We start from the raw sequence: 18,218 nt of genomic DNA, 5'->3' as shown, positions 1-18,218 counted from the left end.
TCCCATCCCATTCCCTCCCCATTCCCCTCAATCCCATCCCATCCTCATGCCATCCCATCCCAACCTATCCCATCCCATCCCATCGTATTCCATCCCCACCCCAACCAATCCCATTCCATCCTCATCCCAACCCACCATCCCATCATGATCCATCCCAACCCATCCCGTCCCATCCCATCCCACCCCATCTCACTCCATCCCCACCCCACCCAATCCCATCCCAGTTCCATCCCATCCCATCCTGTCCTGATCCATCCCATCCCATCTTGCTCCATCCCCACCCCACCCAAACCCATCCCTGTCCCGTCCCATCCTATCTCTTCCCAACCCATCCCATCCCGTCCCATCTCACACCATCCGCACCCCACCCCATCCTATCCCATCCCGTCTCACTCCATCCCCACCCCACCCAATTCCATCCCATCCTCATCCCCCTCCCATCCTGTCCTGCCCCATCCCATCCCGCCCCATCCCACTCCGTCCCCACGCTACCCAATCCTGTCCCATCCTCATCCCCGACCCATCCCATCCCATCCAGTGCAGTCCAGTCCAGTCCCACTCCATCCCCACCCCACCCAATTCTAACCCATCCTCATCCCCATCCCGTCTCGTCTCGTCTCATCCCATCCCATCCCTACCCATCCCACTCCATCCTCACCCCATCCCACCCCATCCCTTCCCGTCCTGTCCTTCTCTATCCCCATTCCACTCAATCCCGTCCCATTCGATTCCTATGACCATTCCCCTCCCTATCCCCGCCTTCACGCCGGCTGGCCCACCCAGCTGCCGGAGGCCCCGCCCTCGCCCCGCCCCGCCCCGCCCCGCCGGGTGTGGTGCCGCTCTAGCCTCCCGTCTCTGTTGCCGGCGCCGCTCTACCCCTCTCCCCATCCTCACCTGCTCCCAGTGCCCGGTGCCGGGCGGAAGTGAGTGGCGCGGTCATGGCGGCTGTGGACATCCGAGGTAGGGCTGTGCCGTGCCGTGTCGTGTCGTGTCGTGTCGTGTCGTGTCGTGCGCGGGTGCTAGTGGCTCCCGGGACGCGGCGCTGCTTGCTGGCCGGGCATCACCTGCTCCGGCACCTCCATGTCGAGCCGTGCGCCCTGCCCGGCGGCCGGGGCTGCTCTCCGCCGCGAAGGGGTGTGCTCCCTCCGCGGGCAGAGCGGGCGGGCCTGGCTGCCCTGAGGTGGTTGGAGCTTGCTGTGCTATCGGCGTTCGCTCCCACGAGCCTCCCAGTTACGGGACGGTGCGATGTGGCCAGAGGTGTGAGGATAACAGAGCTGCTGCCTTTATTAGTGCTCTGTAGGGCAGCGGAGCTACTGAGTTGTATGTCTTTGGAAGCTCCGCACAAGGGGTTTAGTAGCGTTGGGAATGTATCTGTATCCCGGTAAGGGACTGGGATCAAAACCTGTCCAAAAAGCAGTTTTGTCATGGGCTGGGAGGGGATGTGTGTGAAAACAAGCATCCCTTCTGCTACGAAGCTTCCTTTTCAGGTGGAATGAGGAGGTGACATGAGTGATCTGCCAAAAAAGAGTTTAGTTCTGGAGTGTGAAGGGAAGTGGGAAACACTGTCATGTGTGGGGACCTGGACAGGACCAAAGCAGTGAGTTAGGCTGGTGATTTTAACTGGGTTTCGGGTGGATGGGATGAGCCAGGGCGGGTGTTAGTTAAGTCAGAAAGAAGGCTGAAGTAACTGAAAACAAGAAAGGTTTGGGTAAGAATTCAGGGATATTAATGGGATGTTTTGAAGAAGGGGTGGTACTTCAATGAAGTATTAAAGAAGATTTATGCTGTAACAAAATACAGCTTAAATTACTGTGAAGAGTTTGAACTTTGTGGGTGAAAAAGGGGGTTGAGAGGGCATGGCAAAGGAAATTGTTGTTCTCTGAAAGGGTGTCTGAATGGGATCATACTGAGACTCTCTTGTCGTGGAGTGTCAGGGAATGGCCAAGAGCAGGTATGTAGGGAATCTTGTGAGGGTTTAATTTTGATCATGTCATAGAGATTTCTCCCTTTTTCTTCAAAGTCTTACAGTCCTGTTTGCTTTTCTGACTGCCTTGTTTGAGATACAGCAAGGACAGTTGATGGAGGAGTGCTGTACTAAGTTATTAGCTGCTGTGAGAACCTTCTGTCTTAATCCAGATAATTAAAGCTCCCTCAAAGTTTTGTGGTTTTTGTTTGCTTGTTTTTTTTTTTTAATTATCTAATATGGTTCAATATATTAAGTAGATTTTGAGGCATATTTACATTCTTAAGCTATAAAACTATTTTACTGTTCCTCTCAGTCTATCAAAGCCTCATGTTGGGCTATCTATCTGGCAAGGCCAGGCACAGGACATTGTGTGAATTGCTCTCCTCTTTTTTTTTTTCACCATGGTTTGCTGGATCATCTCCCAGATTTTCTTGATGTTCATGACAGATTGGCAGTATTGTCACAAGCACTTTCGCATCTCTGATGCAGGAACACCATCCATTCTTTCTTATACCCAAAGTAAAGAGAAGTACTCCCTTCTTGGTGGGAAGGAGTGTCAGATTCAGGTTTGGTTTTGTTCTTCCTCCCCTTTTTTCCAAGAATAGTGTAAGAGAACAATCTTACTTGTTATAAAGCAATTATAGATACTGGCACTAAGTAGCTATGGATAATTGAGCCTTTGAGCCCAGCTTTATATTCTTTTTTATAATACACTTAACAATTTATATGCAGCATTATAGCAATAATAAAATAAAAACAATAAAGCCTGTCTGACATCCCTCTTGAGAAATGCAGTCATTGTTAAACACACAGGCAAGAAAAGTTTGTATTTGAAATGCAGTGTGAACATTTATTGTGGCAAGAATGCAAGCACTTCAGATTGTGGGGTTTGTTTGGAAGGAAAGCTTTTCTTATGGTCCTGAAAAGCATTTAGGATAATCAGCACTAGCACAATCTATGTACTTAATAGTGAATCTCAGTGCTGTGATTCTGAGATTTCCTTTTTTATAGTGAGGAGAGACAATAGTGTATGTGACATAACATGAATGGCTCTAGATTTTTGTTCTGTGAAAGATGCTGGCAATGCTGAGGTTAACAAGGCAAAAATGATCCATGTGTGACTATTTGCACTGCATTTTCCTTTTGCTAGGCAGATAGTGTTACTTTATTAACTGTTCCTCAGAGAAGCTACTAATAGTGTATGAGCTGGCATTTTTGGAACTGATCCAGTCATCCTCGAGCATGCTGAGTTGTCACAGAAGTAAAAACATATTCACAATGAAATGCTAAGTGGGAGTTCTGGGTACGTGTATAATGCTTGATCATATAATGTGTTCCTGAAAGAGGGGAATTTCAGTTCAGTCATTAATCACTTCTCACCAGTTACGTTAATTCTAAGCCTTTGTTTCCTGCTTTCTTGTGTCTTGGAAATTCTTGTTTACTGCTGCAGCAATTGAAAATGGTTGAATTTCAGAGTGCTTTTCAAGATGATTTGTGGATCTTCAATGTTAGTAGATTGTTGACTGTGGAACCCATTGCTGGTTTCTTTGGTCTGGAACATGATTTTGCTGCAGTATGATAGTAAAATCCAGGGATTTTAATTCACATGTCCCCAAATCTGTAGGAACTGAACTAGCGTATAATGATTTGACCTTTACAGAATATGTTTCATTCAAAAAGCTTGCTTTTTTATGCAATTGTTTTTACTCTGTAATTAGATTTCTATAATACCACTGAGTTATGGAATAAGTAATTAGCTGCAGGCAATTTGGCAGATTAATTGTAGTCAGGAATAAATCTCTTGTTCAAGATTACTGGGAAACATCTGCCCAGAGATAGCATCTTTGTCTGCTGTTTTGGTTTTTTTTTTGTTTATTATAGACTTCACCTACATAAAAAAATAGCATCTTTGAAACGTAACAGTATCAGCTGCTGTCATATCATAGTGATATATGTTTTAATAACAGAACACCTTAGAAATGTTACCAGTGCCACTGTTTTGCTTCACTCAGTAGTTTGCTCATTTACTTTAGCAAAAGAAAACTCTTTGTTTAATTAGTAGATCTCTGCAGTGTTTTACTTATTTTGTAGCATTGTTTTTTGCAGCTTTGGAACTATTTTTTCTCAGAAATAAATTGTTCTAAATATGACCAGGCTGAGGTTGGTCACATTAGGAGGGTAGGCTCACCCTACCCCCCCCAGCTGGTTCTGGAAAGAAAGAAAGAAAGGTGCAGTAATTAAGAAAAGACTGTATTTCTGTTGTGTATCTACAGCAGATCTGCAGAGGTTAAAGAATATCAGTTATTATTTGAGCTCTCTGAAACACATTTTTGATTAGAACTGGTTTGTGTGAGGCAGTGTTGCACTTCCTTCCCCTGCTGTAATCAATAACTGGTAGCAATATACTCCTGGACGTATTTGCAGTGCTTCTGGCTGCTTTGGTACTCAGTGTATGTTTCTCTTCTCAGATAATCTCTTGGGAATTTCCTGGGTTGACAGCTCCTGGATTCCAATATTAAACAATGGGAGTGTTTTGGACTATTTCTCAGAGCGAAGTAACCCATTCTATGACCGAACATGTAACAATGAAGTTGTCAAAATGCAGCGGATGACCTTAGAACATTTGAAGTAAGTTGTCATTTAGAACTGCTTCCTGTACAGCATCCTTTGTCCCTCCATCCAGAGACTTTGATGATTGAATGGAAGCATGCTGGGAACCTCTTCTGTTCTGTGCTTTTTAGTCCTACCACTTGCTAGGGAGCCCAGCTTTTTTTGTATTTAGATGTCTTCTACTTCCTCATATGCCATTTAAAGGAGGTGTTCATCATGAAGCAATTTATGCATGTTCTGAGATTCCAGTAAATCGCCTTTTAGATGTTTGCTGTCTTCTCTCATCCTTCCAGCTCAACAGAACCTGAGTAGCATTAATAGAGTTAAATGTTTTTCTACGGTGAATAGGGTTTCTATTAGGGGATACTTTGAATTCAGAAACAGTTTGTGTTTCTGTATCCTGCTGGCTATGTGCCATACTTAATTTCCTTCAAAGAGCTAGCTTTTTAGTATGGATAACAAAAGTAGTGATTGTTGTAAGTAAACTGATCACAGATGGTTGTGTAATGAGATTACAGCATGCACAAGTTAACTTTCTTTGCAGTTCCCCATCTGCTACACTAAGCACAAGTGAGATGTTTGAGAACTATGTAAAGACTCCACAGTATGATGGGGAGTGTGCAAACTGAGCTAAAAGTTCATTGGTAAAGTCATTTATGCTCATATGTGGTTGTAGAAGGGTTTACACTTCAGACACACATGTTCACATCATATGCCGGTCCTTTGTGTTTAAATGACATCTTTGTGATGACAAGATTGTTATCTTTCTTGCTATTTATTTGTTAACATGTTCTACTTAGATACTGTGTTAAGTTGTACTGACTCTTTTTGTATTTGCAACTACGTTTTGATAGCTACCTCAGAAAATTCTATCCCTTTATTCACTGCACATTATATAGAATTGCTTCTAGAGCATCAGAACTTCATCCGTTTACCGCCAGGCCCTTTGGTAGCTCTTCACATTCTACAGATTTTGCTTTGAGGAAGATAGTTATTCTGGTTGCTTCTTTTTCAGCCAGATGATTGGAGTGGAGTACATCCTTCTTCATGCTCAAGAGCCCATTCTCTTCATTATCCGAAAGCAGCAAAGGCAGTCTCCTACACAAGGTAAGGTCACAATTCTGGTCACCGTTGAGAAGGCTGATCAGTTAGTTGCTTTTGTCTGTTCCTTATTGGTGTTTAACCACTGCTATCTCTATCTTAAATCTGAATAAAAGGGTATGAGGATTTCTGGTGGAGTGGAGATACTTCTGTCTAGCAGAGTGACCTCTAGTGCGCTTATAGCAGAGATTGCCACCTTGTGGTGAAATATGAAGAGTGCAATGAGAAATTGCAGCTCTGTGGTATGTTTTGCCATGGAAAATGGATAATAGCATTCACACCATATCGTATTTATCTGTTAGGCTGTGCAAAAGCTTTCATTTTAATTATTTGACTATAAGGCTAACTATATCTTTGCGTGGGGCTGATGAGCTTAGTTCAGTTTTAGCTAATCATCTGCAGTGGCTAGTATGTCATTTATGATTCTTCAAAACATAGTATCATTAGGTTGGGAGAGGGATCATTCATGCTTCTTTGTGTGTCATATCACTTTCTTGTTCTGCACTATTTCCAACTTTAGCTGTGGGTTGGCTATACTGCTAAGTAGGTTCTTACAGTAGAAGAGGGTTTTTTCCCCCCTTCTCAGTCTGTGGCTAAGGTACAAATAAAACACCTTGAAGGAAAAGGTTAAGAATAGAAAATTTGGTCATGAATATTGTGATTTCTGCTGTTAAAACTGAAATTCAGCAACAAATACCTTGTCTTCAGCCACAGCTTTTAAACTGATCCTGTCTCTTCTTTTTTTTTTTTTATTTCTTCCTCCCCACAGTTATTCCACTGGCCGACTACTATATTATTGCTGGAGTGATTTATCAGGCACCTGACTTAGGGTCTGTCATTAACTCCAGAGTTGTAAGTGTTTCGTCCATTTGATGGACACTGGTTTGTACCTGCTTTTACTTCTGGGTGTTCCTCAGGCTGTTTAAATCCTTCCTTTGCTGTTTTGAGGAAAGATCTTGTGTAGTACACAGTAACATAAAACAACACCACCAGTGAATATGGTGTACATCCCACCTGGAAATGGAAGATCTTGCAAGCGTGCAGTATGGTCCAGAAATTAGGATATGCTGTTTAAGGATGAAGGATCAGAATTAACTGAAGCTACACAATTAGCAGACCAGCATAAGGTTTGAATAATCAAAAGAAAAATTACATCACAAATGCATGTGAAATAGTAATTAAATACATAGTGAAGCTTGCTTTGGAATGTCACTGTTAAGGGAAGGTAATACTTCTCTTTAAGTGAGGCTTATGTTTTTAAGTTGATGTGGTATTTCTGTTTGAATTGGGCACTTGTGTTTGTTTTGTTTTTTTCCTTGTTCTAGTAAGCAACTGCTTTTGTCAGTTTAGAAAAGCACTTCAGAAAATGTCTTGTAAGAGCCTATTGAAGAGACTACATTCTTGGTCCAAATGTCCCAAGTTCCCTTCCCAGAACAAAAATAAATACAGAATACTAATTTTAAAATCCGTTTTTTCAAAGTTTTATACTGTATTTTTTCCTTGAACTCTGAACACTTCCTTATGTTCTTGTTCTGAAAGCTCACTGCAGTGCATGGAATTCAGTCTGCTTTTGAAGAAGCCATGTCCTACTGCCGCTATCACCCATCCAAGGGCTACTGGTGGCATTTCAAAGACCAAGAAGAACGAGGTATGAATCCTAGTTGTTCCTGTGTACTTTGGTGGGGGAAGGTAATGTAGAAAACCTTGAGGCAATGCAAAGTGATGGTGTAGAGATAAGGTTAAGTGTCTGTCTGATGGGTAAGTTAGTGCTCCCTGTCAGGAATCTTGCTCTTCTGTGCTGGTGGGGATGGACATTGAGGCATGGGTGGGAGATGAAAATTGTGAGCTGTGTGTCAACAAAGTGGGGAAATCTTCAATCCACTGGAGACCAGAGTACATCTTCAGAAGCCAGACCAGTTTATTAGGAAGTAAGAATTGTCCTTAATGTGTCTTCCACAAAAAAAAAAAAAAACTGATGTCAAAGGGAAGACATAGGTGAACTTTAGAGGAGGGATGAATACCAGCTTGTCATACAACAAAGTGGACAGAACTTCTAATACAGCTTTCTCCTACATTTCTGTGACTTGTAGAGAAAGCTAAACCAAAAGCCAAGAAGAAAGAAGAACCAAGTTCTATTTTCCAAAGGCAACGGGTAGATGCTTTGCTTTTAGACCTAAGACAAAAGTTTCCACCCAAATTTGTTCAGGTATGATGCTTACAAGCCATAGTATTTCTGTAACTTAGAATGTAAGGCAGTCAGAAGCACTTTAACAGCTGAAACTGAATGGGAATTCTGTGTGCTTTCTGCAATGGTAGCATGGGTTAGATAATAAATTTGAAATGTAAGGCTCTGACTGGAGCGTAGGATTCCCCTTTGTAATTGCAGGAGTCATTTAAGACCTTGGCAAAACTGTGAGGGTGAATTTTCTTACACAAATTCCTTACCTAATCACAGAGGGTCTGTTCTTGTCAGCTATGGGGTTTTGCTCCTGCTTCCAGTTTCCTGCTTTGTGAGCTAAATCAAGCCACCACAGCTATTTTGTTTTAGCTACTCTATTGTTTTTGAGGCTTATTAATTAGTGTGGAAATTCTTGGCATTCTGTGAAGTTGTAATTACCTCTGATCATCTCTAGTAGACGTTTGTTCCACCAGGTCTTCTGCTTGGGAAGAACAAATGATGTTTACAGCAACTCACAAAACTGTTTACTCCTCAGATGTGGGAAAGACTGGCTGTGTAATTTTTGCTTTAGTGCTTTTCAGTTGTCAGCAGAAACTGGATGTTATAAAATGTTAATTGGATTTTGTTTAAAGTGTATTTAGTGATTCATTCTACCATCAACTGTTATGTATAAGAGTGTATTTGCTTGGTATACGTTCCTAAATGAATAGTAGGCAGGTTTAAGAACTATTGCCTTGGTCCGGCTAATGTGTTGTTTTATTTTTTCTTCCTCCCCCACAGCAAAAACTTGGAGAAAAGCCTATCCCAGGTAAAACTCTAATATTCTCACAAGACTTAAAAAATAGGCTCTATATAGCAATGTCTTCCAGTTGCCATATAAGCTCCTTGCTGCTGCTGAGCTGCTTAGGAATTCTGGCATTCCTAAACTGAAAATTTTCATTGAGAAAAATGCATGTTCAACTCTTGCCCTTTCTGTCTGTAAAACTGTATTGCCTGAAGGTCCAAATGCAGGAAATGGTCTTTGAAAGCAGAAGGAGAGAAAATAAGGGAACAGTTTAGTCAATCCAGCATCTTAGTGATTTTTGAATGGTGCTATAAGCTCAAGAAAGCATGTGAAGGCTTTGAGTTGATCATAAGCAACCTCAAAACAGGAAAACAATGAACTGTATCTCTTCAGTCTGTTCTGCCTTTTTACCAGTATTGGTATGAATTTAATCTTTGGTTATTCTTAAACCTTTGAAATTAATTTTGGCTCTTTGACATCAACTGTATTTTCAAAGTACTCCGAGTCGTGTTTTGGGAATAAAAATTGAAGGTTTAACTTTCTTTTGCTGTTACTTCTTAAGTGGATCAAATCAAGAAGGAACCAGAACCAGCCCCTGAAGCTGTCAAGCAAGAGGAAAAAGAGACTGTAAAGAATGCTCAGCAGAGTGCTGGTGCTAAAGGACCACCGGAAAAACGGATGAGACTCCAGTGAAGGCAGAAGTTGTTGCACGTCTGGATTGGTACCTGGAAAACAGGATATTCTTGCTCCCCTTTCTTTATATTTAAGCCCTCCACTGAGACTGATGATTCAGGGCCTGAAGTCCCTGTAACATCTTTTTCTATAGAACCCTGCCACTCAGATGTTAATGTCAGGTTGTGAGATGCCTCAAAGAAGGTGTTTTCAGTCTCTTCATCTGATTTTGAATGTTGGCTTCTGAGAATGGTTTTTACACAGACATGTTTTGCAGCTTCCTGAAATCTTCACAGGCTCTTGCATCCCTTGTGTCTTGGTTTCCTGTGTAAAAAAAACTTTTATATATATTAAAAAAAGAATTCTTGGCAAATAAAAATGCTGGTTGCTGGAATGCCTTTCTTAAATGCTTACTTTGTTCGTAACGAACGTGCCATATGTGCTAGCAGCTTTCTTTCGCTTAGATTTTGGAATATATTCTGTGCTATTCTGAGGGGAAAAAAGTTCAACTAGAGGATTTAGGCTGCCTGCTATAAATTGCTGTGCCTTTAGTGTGCTTGGAATACAGGTAAAAGATTTGATAACTGGAGGCTCAAATCCATGTAATTTGATGTCAGACTGCCCTCAGTCTCTAAATGTTCCTGGCCGCTCCTTTTACTTAATAGCTAAGCTGGTCTTTTATTGTAAAAGCTAGTAGTCTGTGAGAGATATTTATGATGACTTAAACCAGGCTAAAATGTCTTGCTGTTGCACATTCAGTGACATTGTTTATATTTCTTTTTCCAGCGTAACTCGAATATATGTTATGTCTGTTCCTCTGTATTTCTAGCACTTTCTTGCTGCATCTGCTCTGTGCATACTGCATCTGATCACCGTGATTTAGTCATCTGCTTTTTAGACCTGAGGAGGTAGGGCAGTTGAAGAGAAACATCACTGACAGCTATACACTTTGCTGTTTTAGCATGTGGCCTACACAAACCAAAGAGGATGGGCTTCTGGTCTGATCCCATTTGAGTTAAAGTGCCAACATCTAAGCTATTGAGAGGATAGAAAATGGTTTCCATACATGAAACAATGCATTTGAATGTGATAAGCCTCTTCTGGGGAATGATCTTTTCCTGAGAGAATAATACAGTGATAAAATCATAAGGGATGTTACCAATGGTCAGTTTGTTAGTAGGTGTCCTTCAGTGCTGAAGGTTTGCCATATGAGGGGATGAGGAACTGAAATATCTTCTATTCTGTTACTTGCTAACAAGATAGTCCAAATAATTTTATCAGCTAAGTGCACTTTGTTATTAACTGAAGCGACGTCAGATATTACTGTTAAATTCAAAATAATTTACTGTCAAAAAGCTATTAAGCAGCTATCTTGTAGTCAGTAATGTTTTTCAGTGTGTGAGATCCTAAGCCTCTGGTATTTATATACTGTCTCTTGGTTTGGAGCCTGAGTTCTGAAGTCCAAAGTCCTTCAAAGGACCTTCAGTATTTGTAAATCTTACAGATAAAAGAGAAATAAGTAAGCAGTTCTGCAATTTGTCCTGTGTGTCACTTTCCTTTGCATAAAGGAGATTTGGTTTTGGTTGCACAGGAGAGCTGTCTCTACTTTTTGCTCTTACGTAGTAACAATTCAGACTTCAAAAGGGCTTTTCTTGGCTTAAATCACAGGGTAGCAGGAGCTAAAAATTACCTAGAACTCTAACATAAATCTTCTCCTGAGAGCCTGAAAGTGCATAGAAATGTGTATACACATGAACAGGTAGGTATACAGGTGTATATATACACATACAAGCAAAAGTCCAGCCAGATTGTCGGAAGAACAGCAGTCTGGCTACCTCAATTCACTGTGTAAAGCTAATGGTGTCTCATATACAGCAGAAATACCATTGTCTTCAAGTTTTCACTGAGTAAGGTCTAACCAGCCTGTGTGTTTTTCCTGCCTGTTCTTCTTTGCTGCTCTCCCCACATACTTTATATTTTTATAACCTTTTCCTAGCAAAGGAGTAGGATGCTGTTTGGACAGTCAGTACATGTTGTTTGCCAGAGCAAAGTTAGAGGGTATAGGCAATGGGAGGGACAAGGCAAAGGGGGAGACATTAGCTTTATTTTGAGACATGGAGGTTCCCTGTGAGAAAAATGGTGAAGATGTATTATGCAAATAGATTGTACCTTCACTGAACCTACAGATGGCTTTTGAGCAAAAAGCCAGTGTGATGCACTTCTTTCCTTTTTTTTTTTGATACGTTTTTCAATGTCAAAGCAAATGCTAAGTAGGCATTCAAGATTCAAGTCAGTTTGGGGTTGTTTTGTTTTGTTTTCTTGGAGAGGAAGGTGAATTTTTTGGTGAAGTGTTGCTTTGGCCCTGTAATCATGCACAGAACAAAGAAATAGTCCCCTACATGACAAGTGTTCTTCTGTAGCCTAATGTGGATCATAGATGGAGGGGTGATGGAAGAAATTTTCTCGCTGGCATTATTTATGATGTATAACTGATCTCCCAACAATAAGAAGGCTTCATTTCTTTCTGCCAGGACAGTGGATTTCAGCCTGCAGTTCACAAGGCTGCTGGGGTTTTGTGTCCAGTTCCTAAAAACATAAGGTGAGAAAAGTAAACCTCTTGCTGGTAGGATTAAATTCCATAGAAGCTTGCACCTTCACTGAAAGTTTTAGGGGACTACAAGACTGAAAAACACTGATGCATTGTGAGAATGCCAGTTACCCCTGCTAGATGTTTCTGCAGTTGAAGTATCTATGGATTGCTGTGATACCTTTTTGACTGTAAGGTGAGTCATTTTTCCCTGCTGCCATCTAATGGGAATCCTTCCCTCTCTCCTCTTTGATGTTTACCTTATCAGAGTACAAAAGTGCAAGGCTCTGGTAATCTGAACACAACAGTCTATCTCTTTTTATGTAACCTCAGTGCTGAAGGGCTTGTTAAAGTGCTCAATGCAGTGTCACAAACTTAGGCTGACGCTTCCCCTCCAAGAATAACCTGACATGAGTTCGACAATGAAACCAGAGTACTCTCTAGTCCTAACTATATATAATTATGTTCATATTAAAAGAGAAAGTAGCAGGCAACCTTGGGGGGAGGAGGGATAAGACATGTCCCTAGCAAGTTGGCAGAGTGATTTAGTAGGGCCTTTCCTATAACTTAAGGAACGAGCATACAGCAGAAGTATGCATTTAAAAATAGCATTCCAGACACTGCACACAAAGATTATGCAACAGGATTTTTCTATGATAGTTATACTTGCTTCAAAAGACATAATTTGATGTAGTTCAGAGCTCTGGAATGAAAAACTGATACATGAAAAGTAGCAGACAATTATTCAACAACTAATTGTTTCTGTACTTTTAAAATTAAAACCAGTAACAAATCTAAGACTTACATAGGTCGTGAGTTTGTTCAATTTTAGGTAAAGCAGTAATAAATTTCAAATACACAATTATCAGTATCTAGGAAGGTACTAATAGAATCAGGCATAATCCTGTTTTCATTCGTTTTATCTGAGGTACTGTATTACAAGGTGTCCACTACTCACGCTGGCCACGCTTGCAATGAATGAGCAAGGTACCAGTTCACAACATCTGAAACCCTTTTGGTCAACTGTTGGTAGCCTCCACGTCTTCTGGTTAGGTCTGCCATGTGTCCAGCTCAAGGTACCAGCCTGCTCACAACCCTGGGGCAGGAGGGAGCAGATGGGGGTTGTGAGTGGTCTGCCAACTGCTTCTCTCAGTGCTTGGCCTTCTAAGAGGCAGTGCCTGTCTCAGGCTGTTTACAATGTTAAGTGCTGCTGCCTGTACCAGGGTGATTGATGGTCAGCACCCAGAAGCTGGTGCCAAAAGGCAGGATCCCTGAGATGGAGATGGGGTTGTGAGAGGCTGCACCTCCTGCAGCTGAGAAGGGTAAGGGCCATAGCAGGTTTGACTCGTCCCAGATATGGTCTCAGTGCTTAAAGGAAAGTTGTGGAGAATACCCAAAAGGTAACAGAGCTGTGGCTATGTTGAATCCCAGCACTATGTGCCTAAAAAACTGTGCAGAGCTGTACCGCACAGGAGATCGTGTTTTACCACAATCCAGATCACTGTCTTATATCTTATGATATGATGGAGCTGCTCCCCAAAACATGGATGGCAGCTAAGTGGCAGATGTACCAGTAAGCTCTCTTGCTAGTGCTCTGCGAGCACTTAACTTTTAGAAAGGCCATGATACGGAAAAATGGCTGTTGCATCAGTGCTAGGCTTTATACGTTCATCCTTCATGCTGTTAGTTAGCCTCTATGTTACTGAGGACAGTGGAAGTTAATTCCTCCCTGGTTCTACCTTTCTACTTGGTGTGGATGTGTATAGCAGCAGTAGCTATAGTAACGTACATGCTAAGAAAAATGTTCTAAGGAATTCTATGTCCTAGTAACCAGTTAGGAGACTAGTATTTCTGTACTTTTCCATTTCAGACAGTAAGATTGTCCAAATACTCTTTTGAGCTTGAGAAACAGTCTGTTCCTGATTTCCACTCACAAATTACCCTTTAATAAAAAAAGCGAGCAAAGCCAGAACTAGACTTTGAGCTATCAAAACAGGTTTTACTCTCTGTGGTCTAATTAAACAATCCCTTTGCTCAACACAAACATCTTTGACCAGGAGTGTGAAGCTGAGCTGGGGCCCCTCCTTGCTATACCTGCTCAGAAAGGAGAAACATCCATTAATTTGAAATTTAAGATTACAAAAGCTGTGAACGTGCTTGTGGCAGGCTAACCAACTAATGGGTCTGAGCAGAGATCAGGTCTGACCAAGATCTCTGGTCTTCCTCCCCACAAGAACCTCTGTACTTGCTCAAAGAGGAGGGGATGGATGTCTCAAGCTAATGAGATGGCACCCTGCTGCCTGGGGGTACGTTTGCACAGGGAGGAGGCAAAGATTTGCACAGGGAGAAGGCAAAGTGAGCTGTGACGATGATACTGCTCCTCTCTGCCGAGGAGCCGTTGGAGGCCTCGGGGTGGTTACCTGGGCGTGGTTCTAGGTTCCATACCCTCACAAAGCAGGGTGTGGGGCAGTGCCGGGCAGCAGCCATGGAGGCACTGCCGTTGCTGCTGAGGCTGCTGATGCTGCTGGGCCTGGTGGGGTTCCCTCCGGCCCCAGGGGACCTGCCCGGGGGTCTGCGTGTCACCTCCATGTGGATGACGGTGCCGCGGCAGTTGAGTGCTCGGGCTGACACCAAACCCCTGGCTGTCTCTTACTGGCTGGAGGTGGCTGGGCGGCCCTGGGTGCTGCGCCTGTGGCCCAGGCGAGGGCTGATTTCCCACCCCTTCACCCTGGTCACCTACGGCAAGGATGGGACACGCTGGGAGGAGCACCCCTTCGTTCATGACAACTGCTTCTACCAGGGAGAGGTGCAGGGGAGCCCTGGCTCCATGGTGGCGCTCAGCAACTGCGGCAGGGGTCTCCATGGCATGCTTTGGGTTGAGGATGACATCTATGAGATTGAGCCCATCCCCGACGATCCGGCCTTCCGGCACATCCTCTACTGCATGGAGGCCAGCAACCCCGTGGGTCCCACCTGCGGGTTGACCCCGCAGGAGCTGCAGCACCAAGAGGCTTTGCTGCCCTGGCTCAAGGAGCCCCAGGCAGTGCAGGCGGACGAAGAGGCGTTGGAGGGATGGTGGACACACGTCAGGTACGTGAAGATAGCAGTGGTGGTGGACAATGCATGGTTTGTGAGGTCAGGCAGGAATGAATCCCAGGTCTTGAGGCAAGTCCTAGAAGTCATCAACACTGGGGACTCTCTGTACAAACAGCTTTCTGTTCGACTGTTTCTTGTGGGATTGGAGATCTGGACCAAAAGCAATCCTATAAACATTACTAACTCTATTGGTCATGTACTTTATGCCTTTAACAAATGGCGAAGGTCAGACCTGTCTCCACGGATGCGTCATGATGTTGCTCACTTATTTGTATTTCAGGGCTTTGGAAAGAGCCTGGGATTGGCGTACCTAGGGTCCATATGTAATAACCAGTGGTCAGCAGCCGTTGATTCCTTCAGTAATAGGAAGTTGTCCTCATTTGTTATCACATTTGTCCACGAGCTGGGCCATAATCTTGGGATGCACCATGATAAACCGGGCTGTAAATGCAGGCGAAAGAGATGCGTTATGTACGAAACTGATGTTGACACAGATGCATTCAGTGACTGCAGTTACAAAGACTACTTTGACCTTGTTGCACGTGGTTCCAACTGCATTCGTCAACCACCAGCGCCCGGTACTTTCTACGCCATGAAGCGTCAATACTGTGGGAATAAAATAGTAGAAAACGGAGAGCAGTGTGACTGTGGCTCAGAATCAAACTGCAGAAAGGATCCTTGTTGTCACCCAAATTGTACGTTTACGGCAAATTCAGTCTGTGCTTCTGGAAAATGCTGCAAGAGATGTCATTTCCTTCCAGCAGGAAAGGTCTGCAGAGCAAGTACTGGTGTCTGTGACCTGCCAGAGTATTGCAATGGGACTTCCCCTCAGTGCCCACAAGATTCGTACATACAAGATGGAGCCCCTTGTGAAGACGGGGCTTATTGTTATCGAGGAAAATGTTCTACCCACCACAAACAGTGCCAGCGTCTCTTTGGCAAACAGGCCAGAGCTGCTTCATTAGATTGCTTCAAAGCAGTGAATACTCAAGGTGACCGGTTTGGGAACTGTGGGATTCGTGACAGTGCCCATTTTACAAAATGCAGTATTGAGAATATCTTATGTGGTAGGATCCAGTGTGAAAACCTAAACGAATTGCCTTTCTTGCCGGACCACGTAACGCTAGTCCAAACCCCTATTGGACATAAAAAGTGTTGGGGTCTTGACTACCATGTAGGGATACCAGTAGATGATGTGGGAGCTGTGGAAGATGGCGCGCCATGTGGTCGTGATATGCTTTGTATCAACAGGACATGTGCCAGCGTATCACTGCTGAACTACAACTGTAACATGACAAAGTGTCATGACAGAGGAGTATGTAACAATCATAAGAACTGCCACTGCAGGTATGGCTGGGCTCCTCCGTATTGCAAATTGAAAGGATATGGAGGTAGTGTTGACAGTGGACCTCCTCCAGTCAGGGGGCTCCTTCGGAGAGCAAGAAGAGGAGTAATACTATTTAGTACTCTTTTTTACCTTATTGCTGCAGTAACCCTTATTATAATTTATCGACAGCAAATAGTGCCATGGCTTAGGAGGAAAAGAGCCCAATTACACAGAAGAAGATAGAAGTTATTTCAAATACAGCTGCTCCTAAAGGAGAACACCTGCTGGCGAGTCAAAATCCACCAAAAAAGCACTTCCTGAAGACCAACAAGCAGTAGCTTTGGATGTTCTTGGGGAATCTCCCTTGAGCAGAGCCAGCTGATAATTCATCAAAATAATTCAACACATTCTGAGCAGTTTTAATCTCATGTGACATCATTAAATGCAGAGTAAATGTTGTCCTTGTTTATTTTTTATAGTACTTATATTTATTTGTATTACTGAGGTGAGCGGCTCGAGAGAGGGCGCCTTCAACACCGGAGCGGGGGGAGATCAGCGTCCAGGAGCCTCAGCTCAGAGCCGCGAGAGCCACCGAGGGAGCCTCAAGTCCTCGACAGGACCTGCCCAGAGCCGGCAGCTCAGCTGACGAGAGCGAGCGGCTGACTCACAGGGGGCGGAGCCAGGAGCAGCGGCACCAGCCCTGATTGGTTAAAAACCTGCCCCAGGGAGCGCGGCGAACAGGGCGGGTCGGGGCGGTTCTGGCGGGCGGGATGGTGAGCACTCGGCGTGTGAGCAGGGCCCGGCCCGGGAGCTCTCCTCTGGCTGCCCCGGCGGTGCCAGCGGAGGCACCCAGACAGAGCCGATGAGTGAGAGGGGAGGCTGCGGTGCAGAGCTCGGGGTGTAGAGAGTGCCTGCACTGGTCTGGTGAGGGGAGGGTGCACAATGGGCAGGGCTGCACTCGGTGCTCCCTGGTGGAGGTCCTGCTGCAGCAGGGGCTGAGCTGCAGGAGGCTGTCAATAGACAGCGAGATGTCAGGGAAGCTGAGAGGAAGCAGGGCATGCTTGCTCCAGGCCCAAACTGTGCAGGGGCCTCAAGCGGCCCCTGTAGCTCACGGAGGAAAGAAGGAGGCCGTTAACCCAAGAAGCTGGGAAATAGTAACAAAAGAACCAAAACAAAACAAAGAAACAAACAGCAAAGAAAAAAACGACCCCCAAAAAAGAGGAAGAGGACAATTAAAAGCAAGGGGCTTCCTCCTAATCTGATGTCCCCACCCAGAGCCGCTTTGCAGTTCTGCAGGGGGCTAACAAGGAAACACACTTGCAACATGAACAACCAGCTGATGCACTGGTAAAGAAGATCACTACTGGTGCTGCCAGGAAAAATCAATGGGTCATAGTTGTCCTGGGTTCAGCAGTAGCAGTCATTTTTCTCCGTCTTAGTAGTTGGTGCAGTGCTGTGTTTTTGACTTTCAGCCCGAGAACAGCGCTGATAACACCGATGTTTTTAGTTGCTGCTCAGTAATGTTTACTCTGACCAAGGCCTTTCTGAGTCTCATGCTCTGCCAGGGAGGAGGGGAAGCCGGGAGGAAGCAGAGACAGGGCACCTGACCCAAACGAGTATTTCATACCACAGCACGTCATGCCCACTATATAAACTGGGGGCGGTTACCCGGATGGGCTAGATCACTGCTCAGGTCAGGCTGAGTATCGGTCGGCGGGTGATGAGCGGTTGAATTCTCTTTCCTTGTTATTTCCCTTATCGTTATTATTATGGGTGGCAGCAGCAGTGGTTTGTGTTATACCTTAGTTATAACTCACTGCGCTGGGCTTCAAGAGAGCAGACTTTGGCCTCTTCAGGGACCTGCTTTGTAAGGTTGCATGGGATATAGCCCTAGAG

At 44.1% G+C, this 18,218-nt stretch overlaps 2 protein-coding genes across 3 annotated transcripts; both read left to right on the top strand.

The window, feature by feature from the left end:
- The first annotated feature begins 827 nt into the window (after positions 1–827).
- Positions 828–9,706, top strand: MED6 (mediator complex subunit 6). 2 transcript variants are annotated; one of them, XM_057421363.1, is made up of 8 exons: positions 828–960; positions 4,435–4,594; positions 5,592–5,683; positions 6,447–6,529; positions 7,217–7,325; positions 7,768–7,883; positions 8,637–8,664; positions 9,203–9,706. In XM_057421363.1, the coding sequence occupies exons 1-8, from the start codon at positions 939–941 to the stop codon at positions 9,331–9,333; spliced, it is 741 nt and encodes a 246-aa protein (XP_057277346.1). In that variant the 5' UTR covers positions 828–938; the 3' UTR covers positions 9,334–9,706. The 2 variants fall into 2 exon arrangements, with proteins under 2 accessions (XP_057277346.1, XP_057277347.1); XM_057421364.1 differs by lacking the exon at positions 828–960 and adding an exon at positions 1,351–1,381.
- Positions 9,707–14,267: 4,561 nt separating this feature from the next.
- LOC130605680 (disintegrin and metalloproteinase domain-containing protein 20-like) lies at positions 14,268–16,565 on the top strand. Its single transcript, XM_057421365.1, has one exon. It carries the CDS (start codon positions 14,268–14,270, stop codon positions 16,563–16,565), a length of 2,298 nt encoding a protein of 765 aa, XP_057277348.1.
- Positions 16,566–18,218: the final 1,653 nt, after the last annotated feature.

This window comes from Pezoporus wallicus, unplaced genomic scaffold (genome assembly GCF_028554395.1).
Source record: "Pezoporus wallicus isolate ANWC-B61680 ecotype Strahan unplaced genomic scaffold, APGP_CSIRO_Pwel_v1 contig_2144, whole genome shotgun sequence".
NCBI classification, from domain to species: Eukaryota; Metazoa; Chordata; class Aves; order Psittaciformes; family Psittacidae; genus Pezoporus; species Pezoporus wallicus.
This window is presented reverse-complemented; position numbering and strand designations above follow the sequence as displayed.